We start from the raw sequence: 7,917 nt of genomic DNA, 5'->3' as shown, positions 1-7,917 counted from the left end.
CTAGCTTTAAAGAGACCGACAATATAGAGAAAAATAGCTTGATAAATATTTCTCATATTTTCATCTTTATTACTCAATATTAGTTAAAATTGAAATATCCTTTCTGCCCCTCAGAAGATTTAAAGTGAGATAGGAGGTTACAAAACATTCTCTAACGCTCACAAGATAAATATATGCTTTTAAAAACAATACAAAAAAAAACACTGAATGAGAAGTATTCAATAAAGTGAGATTCTAAAATTTGAACGCAAAAGAAATCTGATATACGTTGATATCAAACTAAATTTCGTATTACTGTTACTAATTACCGCAAAATATCCCCAAACGTTCATTTTCTTGCTTGGTGGGGGATAGAGTAACTACGTAATGGATGAATAGTGTGATGGTTTGTTTGATTTTTGAGTTGATAGATGTCTGTAGGTACTCGGGCGTCGTGTACTCGGTTTAGCTTGAGGTCGCGACATGAGTGCTCTTAACCCAACAGCGCTAGGTGAAGCTCGCTTCCCATCACAGTAAGATCACACTGGTCTTGAAACTGAAACTGTAGGTTGTTCATACATCCGTAAAATACATCGGTGTACTTCTATGTATTAAAACACAACAGGAACAAATATTCGTTTTGGATGGGCTTGAATAATTATTGAAAACTCTCTCAGCCATGGCCAGGGTCAAATAATGGTAGCGGAGCGTTAGACAGCCATTTATCATTTTCTGTGTAATGGTTCTCTTGCGACAAAGGCACTCTTCAAGTATTCACATTACTTCAAATAGACCAATAATCATAGTTGAAAACTCGTATCAATGGAATACAGAATCGTTCTAGCAAATCGATTGCCCGCTTGCTTAACCATTTTCGTTATCGCGTTTCATTCATGGATTTGTTGATAACTTTGTTGCTTCTCTTTCATTCACTGCTAATATTGGCCTTAAATTACTCATCAAAGCTGTGTTCCTATGAAAGAACGCTTTATGTCGCGCAATTTTTTTTTTTTTTTTTTTTTTTTGCGCGAGTGTTAGAACCTGTCGGCGTGAGAAGGTGCTACTATGCTTAACATACGTTCATTAGGCTTCGAGACCTAAGACCAATAAAATCAGATTGTCGTTGCGTACGACTTGTACGTTGACTGGGATACCTACTAGCCGGGACGCGATTGCTTGATTACTACGCTACAATCCATGCGTGATAGTAATCATCAAAGATAAACTACAATCAAATGAAGTGAGTGTATATACAATAGATCTAATGTATCGGCAGTGTTTACAAGAAGTTCTCGTTGCCTTCGCGCTTCTAGTATTGGCCTACACCTGATAATTCATTCCGCTAACATCATTAGTTTTTAGCCTCATAATGAAAACTTTAAACAAATCTCACCGTCGATCTTTTTCCCTCTTTTTTTATTCGAATTTTCTAAATAGATCGGAGAATAATATACAAACAATTCGAGGCTACACGCATACAATATGGGGCATCGGTGCGTAAAGTGGCATTTGGTCAGCCGACATCTCTTAACGATATTTGATTCAATGTTTTAAGACATATTTCATTTCATGAACAAATACGCCAAGAAAAAAATTGCGTGCGCTAATTTTCATTTTTGACATTAGCGCAGTAGAAGACTTGAACGAAGAAGGTAAGCTAACCTCAAATATAGCGGTAGTAAGTGTGAGAGTTTGCCGATAGTTAGATAGGATCGGACAAGATCGCCATCCAACAGTGAACACGTACCCACACTTCAGGAAGCGTAGAAAAGAATCAGGTCATGTGAACGCACATTGATATTGGCCTTTTCGGTAGGTAAGTCATTACGCACTTCCTTAGGCAAGCCGTGACAAATTGCCTGACGATAGTTTGACAGGGCAGCGTGATTTATGATACATCAATGAGTTTGCGCTCGATCCCTCGGGGAATCTTCTAAGTGGAGTCGAACTAAACTCGTTCATATATGAGTGATAAGCTATGTGATACGTTTAAGACCCCAGGCTTCAAGGGTATATAGATATATATATCTTAAAATCTTTCCGAGGCATGTCTTTTCACTAGAAAGATGTTTTAATGGCTGGCTCTTGAGGAAGAAAGAGCTATTCACGTGGAGTGCACGCGTTACGTAACAGATGTCAAACGCCTCAGACACTCTACTTGCTGATCAAGCACACCCAGTGACTTTCAAAAAAAAAATTTTTTTTTCTTCCTATTTTTGCCGCGATAAAGCCGCTCGACTTCGGTCCGGGGTTTCATCAATAATAATTCAAATTAAAGTGAATTTAACGCTTTATCAAGCCACATTGGATTTTATTCCACTGTATTTTTTAACTGACCGACATTGCGAAAGATACGGAAACTACGTGGGTGGGCGCCGACAGAGGCGTAGTTTTAAACGTGCTGTCAACGCGCATCGGTACTCAACAAGTCATTACACGTCCACGAACTGCGACCACATTTCCACACTTGCTTGCTCTATTCCCAAACTACTCGCACAGATTTTTTTGTACGTGACGCAATCAATTAGTATGTTCTGTCAAGCCTAACCACAATTGCAAAATTGTCTTGCTCGACTTTTTTTGGGGGGAGGAGAGGGTGAGTAAGACGTGCGCTCAGTAAAGACTCTACAATACCCACTGTTGTCATATCATTTCCTATCAAATTTGGAATATGAACAATTCTTGGAATTCGTTCTTCAAGCAACCACCTCGTTTACATAAAAGCTATTTCAAAGTCATTTCCTGTGACGGGATGGTTTTAGGCTGGCCACACCACGCCTACTTTAGAGTTCTAGGAAGCCATGGAATTTCCTTCAATTAAGACGGACGGTAAAGTGTTGTCAGTCATTATCAGGGATTATGGGATTAGCAAGGACTTACGGTTGACCTTACGTCACAATACACGACATGGGTTTGTAATCCGTCTCAAAACGTTTGAGGATTCGAGACATTTTGGTGATGACAGTGATGTGATTCTGACAATCTAGCTAATGCACTCCTCAACTCATTGAGATAAAGGACCCATGTACATTTCATTACAGCGATTATTTCTATTGTAAACATCGTATTTGCTCTCGGCACTGTTGGCAAAGTACGACACTCGGAATATCCCATAATGCACCTCAAACGTCCCCCCTTTTTTCTTCTAACTCGTGGAAATCAACATATTCTACGATTCTAAAATAACTCTTTATTATTCATTTATGATCCAAGTTTTTTCCTTAAATAAATAGTAACATTATAAATAGATTAGACATTTGATTTGCTTTCTTTTTTGGCACGTTATATTCATGCATTTAGGAATTTATTTATGATTCGTTATTATATGAAGTTGTCCCAGATTAACACAATGGTTCTATATTCTCTATTCGTATTTCTGGAGTATTGGGGTTGACTGGTATTGGTAAACACGAAAACGAGGCCCGTTGGTCTGGTTGAGAAAAAGAGTGGAACATTCCAAAGACTAGCCTCGATTTAGTGTTTATCGGTGTCAGTCTTGTGTCTACTTTGGAGTAGTTATGAATAGATCAAAATGTTATCAATATACTAGCTTGGGGCTTCTTCAACGTATCTATATTTTTAGTTAAGAACGAAATGTTGAGCAAAATCTACCGCTTTTAAAAGCAATTCTCATTGAGTACATCTTGCATGGTAACAGAAATTGACCCTCCCCTCCCATCAATATAACCAATTGGAGTATTTTTTTCCCCACCCAACCCTCCCTTTGAATTATCACTGAACTGAAATAAGATATTTGGCGTCGTTGAGGAAAGTTCACTTGTAGTCTAAAAGTAATATTCTGTCGGTGATAATAATTCGAATTCCAGGTGTCTTTTAATCCTTCTCATAGGTAGTGAAAATGTTTCCCGAATATTTTTATAACAGTGGCAAACCTTTTCTTGAATGTAAAGTCTTGACACCAACACTTGAAAGGTTTATCAAACTTGTCACAAACATCGTAAAAGTTTCTTTTCGATTAAACCGTTTGCACTTAAAAGGTTTTCCTTGCTGTTGATGGATGCCAATCGTGTCAAGTTTACGGGACGCCTTCCTGTTATAAACCTTTGTGTTTATTAACACTTTAGAGGTTTCCTTGACATTTCTGTCATCAGGACTTCTTTCTGGAAATTGCCACTAATCCTCAAGTTTGTCACCCATTTCACGCAGCTCGTCTTCTCGCCTCGGACAAAACACCTGAAAGGTTTTCTTTAGCTTGTATAAACACTTCACAGGTTTTGGCCCTCCCCTGGAGTCCACACTTAAAAGTGTTCTCGACTTCACCACCTACAAGGGTTTCCCAAAACACATGAAGGGCTTTTTTTCTAGTTAAACGCAGTCCATCGATATAAATAACTTGACCAGCCTGACACTCCTTCTTGCTGTATATCGTCGTTATTCTCCCCTTAAAACAAAATTAATGATGAATTAACTCCAAGGAAAATGTCAAGCAAAGGCGACCACACAAGACGATGCGCAACAATGTATAAAAGACGCAACGTCAGTATTTTAAAAGAGAAAAAAGAAAGGTATTGTTACCTTTGGCAAAATTGGTTACTTTCTGTTTTTCCTCTTGACTTAGTTTGAGCATCTGATTGAGAACGGGGACGAGTTGTTCTCTTTCATTTGGTGCGCACTGTATAAACTGTATGTGAAAGGAACGTAGGTTACTATTATCAAGCCATAGTAAATCCGGAAAACACTGGCAGAAAACACGCTTTTAATTACCGCGACCAAAAAATAAAGAATCAAAAAACGCGCGTGTCCTCTGTACGGTTTTAAAGCACGCGGGGAGTGGCAGAACACGACATAAGTGTTCGGAGTAGCACGACTCGTAGCTTTTTGCGGCTCGCTCGAAATGTTTTTCCCGACGCGCGCGTACTCTGTTCAGGTTTGAAGCATGAGGGGATCGGCTGAGTAAGTTGATACTTTGTTTCAGAAGACTAAAACGAAATGCTTAGCCTGATTACGTAATCGAGGTGCGGTAATGCGAAGAGTAGAAATGGGTTCTACTTTGTGCAAAACGAAATTTGCGCGCAGAACTGTACTACGGGCAACACTGATAAGCTCTGCGACGTGAAGCGCGAGAATCCTTAATACCTTCACAGAATCTATACTCAATAGTCAATTTACCTTGAGTATAACATTCTTTAAATACTCGAGATTCGCTGCTTCTCTGTCTCTTTCGTGATTTCTTTCCAGCCTAAGACAAATTAAGATGAAAATGTAAAGTTGCGCAAGCTCCTTACTAGCAAAGTCATCCTTCCCCTTTTCTGGGAGAGAAGAAGAGAGAAAAAGCTTTAACAGGGAACAGTTTTAGGTTAATCAGGTCTAAAATACCTTCTTATTTCATCCTTTAAGACTTTAGTCTGTTCTGTGAGTCTCATCGAGTTTGCTTCATTGTCACGTAAAACCTAAAAAAAGAAGATTAATCAGCCAAGAAAACTGATACGTGTTACGGTGAATGCGTGACAAACTTTTGAAGTAACGCAACTGAAAAAAACTAGGAAAGGGACTATGTATTGCATGGACACCAGTCGTATGAAGTTCCTTTGTGCCTCAGCTTCCACTTGCTTCAAAATCTCTATTAACGGTCGACTTCGATGGAGGCATAAAGAACAGGACATTTTGAAGCCCCTGTCGAACAAACTAAACAAAAAATAATCCTGTACCATTTGTGCGCTTACCCCTGTTAGATGTTCCAGCTGACGATTAGCTTCTGCTAGTTGCGTCTTCAGTGCTGCATTTTCTTCTGATGGCGATGCTAAACTGATGGGGACTGCAAACAAACAAACAAACAAATATTGAATACTGATCGCTTGAGAGTATCTATCGGCCCTAAACAACTTAGAAATGGCCCGTATGCTCAAGAAACTACAGAAGTTACTGTAAGGTTTTGTTATCAAATTATTGGAGTGAAGGACGTCTTTTCTGGGTTCGTAAACATGGTGCATTGTGGTCTAGTTTAGGTAAAAACAATATCACATAAGGCATGATAAACAAAATAACTTTATACCCAAGCTAGTCCACAATGCACCGTGTTTGCTATATCAGAAAGGGTCCATGGTTGAGGCCCTAGAGTACAAGAAAATATGTTTGAATGCCAATGAGCCTTTCGTGCATGAAAGAAAAAACGTCATCGCCAAAGGCGATAGGTCATTCCGACATGGAAATGGTTTCGTTGAATACCAACAACATTGCATCAGTCTCGACACTAAGGTCCATGTTCTTGACAAGAATAAGAAGCAGAAACACAAGTCATTCCAGGTATTCTTGGATCTTAGAATGAGCTATCTCCTATCGCTTTTCGCCTATTGCCTATGGCCTTTGGCGATGACAACGTTTTTTGAATTAGGTGTATACTTACATTCGCCGGCAGAAGATAAGGTAGGAGAGAGTACTTTCTCCAACACTGTAGCAGCAGTAGGGACAATTGGTGACGAAGGCATTGAACCAGACTACAAAACCAAACAAACCAGGGATTAAATCATGTTAACGTTATGCGCTACCTTAAGGTTGCTATGGTATCAATATTCACCTGTGACTGAGCATCAATAACTTCTAGTTCCGTGTGGTCCATGCCCTAATGAATAGACACATATTATCAATAACCGGGTACAACACAAGGCCTATGAGATCACATGGAAGAGAAAGATGTACCACCCCTCCCCCATCAAAATTCATTCAAGCCATTCCAATTTAGAGTAGTGCATTTTGGGTCTGTTTTAGGAGACGAAATAGGCGCCATCTTGGAAATATGTTCGCTAAAATAGCCCCACAATCCACTGCAATGCCAACTCGACCCAGTTTTTATCCCTCAACGTCGGAATGGCTACTTTGACCTCCCTTGAATATATGAGCCGGAAAGTGCTCATGTATGAAAAGCTCAGGCCAAACGTCAAACTTCACGAGCCCAACAGGCTGTTCAAGTGAAGTTCTACGTTTCACATGAGCCTTACGTACTGATGCCATGTAGAAGAAATGGGAAGATGCGTAAAAGTATTAACTGTCTTATGAGGAAAAGAAAAGCACTCTGAACCCCTAAGTTACTAAGAAAGTGATACGATGCGAGGGTAACAGGAAAATAAAAACGAAATGGCACAGATTCCATCGAGAAAGATTGTAGTTAATTTCTTTCGTAGTTCCCTGTTAGCCTCGCATCGAAGATAATTTTTCTAAATAGGTTAAAAAAGCAGCACACTTGAACCTCTCCAGACTGTCTTTCTTCCAGGCTCTTTGTCAGCGCCAAGTTCAGAGTATGAGGAGGAGAACGAGATCCTGGCGAAGCTGACGACGCTAGCTCCCTCGTGACGCTGTCTAGACGCGCCTCTGTATCGGCTAGCTTGTTCAGTAACCTCTCTATTTCCTTTTTATGGTCTTCCTGTATCGCAATGATCTTATCCTGTGTGATGAATAATTAAACTATGTGTAAGAGAAGGCTGTGTTGGGTACTTTGTTATTTTGCTCATAGTAAAGTAATGTTTTAGCTTTTTCGTGTCGTCATTTGGCCAAAATTGCCAAAGTAGGGGTAAAAGTTGTGAATGGACCAAATCCACTTGGGCGTAATGCCGTTTTGCCCATTTAGGACCACGTGTCAGTCTTTTGAGAATAAGACTCTTTGTTTGAGTTTTATCCATTAAAATGTTACATTTACTCAACTGAATCTGTTCCATCCCGGAGAAAACTGATGCACACAGCAAACCCATCTTGCTTTTCCTTTGTGCAAGAGGGTTACTACATTTATTTACCTTGAATGTAATAGAGATGGTTTCATTCTGTTGTGCCAAGTGACGAATCGTTTCGTTTTGCTGCTCGTTATTCGAGGTCGATTCTGACTTCAGTTGGTCGAGCCTTAAAATAGCGAAAAACAGTTTATCCGTTAATTTACAAATAGAAACCTAAATAATTTTCCATTTTTCTTTCGCAGAATTCTGAACATCT

General features: G+C 39.5%; 1 protein-coding gene and 1 long non-coding RNA gene across 4 annotated transcripts in view; one reads left to right on the top strand and one right to left on the bottom strand.

Annotated features, from left to right (window-relative positions):
* Positions 1-1,018: 1,018 nt before the first annotated feature.
* Positions 1,019-7,917, top strand: part of LOC148913569 (uncharacterized) — a 27,232-nt gene continuing 20,333 nt past the window's right edge. Inside the window, exon 1 of the long non-coding RNA XR_016120238.1 lies at positions 1,019-1,631. This is a non-coding gene — a long non-coding RNA (uncharacterized LOC148913569). The remainder of the gene's footprint in view (positions 1,632-7,917) is intronic.
* The window catches only part of LOC116303111 (uncharacterized), a 25,826-nt gene continuing 21,700 nt past the window's right edge, over positions 3,792-7,917 (bottom strand). For 2 of the 3 annotated variants that reach the window (XM_031712570.2, XM_089032850.1), the window contains 9 exons: positions 7,725-7,827; positions 7,178-7,378; positions 6,515-6,559; positions 6,344-6,434; positions 5,664-5,755; positions 5,317-5,390; positions 5,110-5,179; positions 4,516-4,621; positions 3,792-4,381 (listed from right to left, as the gene is read on the bottom strand). In XM_031712570.2, the coding sequence (XP_031568430.2) occupies positions 4,302-4,381; positions 4,516-4,621; positions 5,110-5,179; positions 5,317-5,390; positions 5,664-5,755; positions 6,344-6,434; positions 6,515-6,559; positions 7,178-7,378; positions 7,725-7,827 (862 nt within the window). In that variant the 3' untranslated portion in view covers positions 3,792-4,301. The remainder of the gene's footprint in view (positions 4,382-4,515; positions 4,622-5,109; positions 5,180-5,316; positions 5,391-5,663; positions 5,756-6,343; positions 6,435-6,514; positions 6,560-7,177; positions 7,379-7,724; positions 7,828-7,917) is intronic. The other variant, XM_031712571.2, reaches the window with a different exon arrangement.

The sequence above is a fragment of the Actinia tenebrosa genome, unplaced genomic scaffold, assembly GCF_029948245.1.
Source record: "Actinia tenebrosa isolate PJP-AT-01 unplaced genomic scaffold, QUT_ActTen_1.0 PGA_scaffold0__85_contigs__length_37466705, whole genome shotgun sequence".
In the NCBI taxonomy this organism is placed as follows: Eukaryota; Metazoa; Cnidaria; class Anthozoa; order Actiniaria; family Actiniidae; genus Actinia; species Actinia tenebrosa.
The sequence above is the reverse complement of the archived record's forward strand: the minus strand, read 5'-3'. Positions and strand labels throughout refer to the sequence as shown.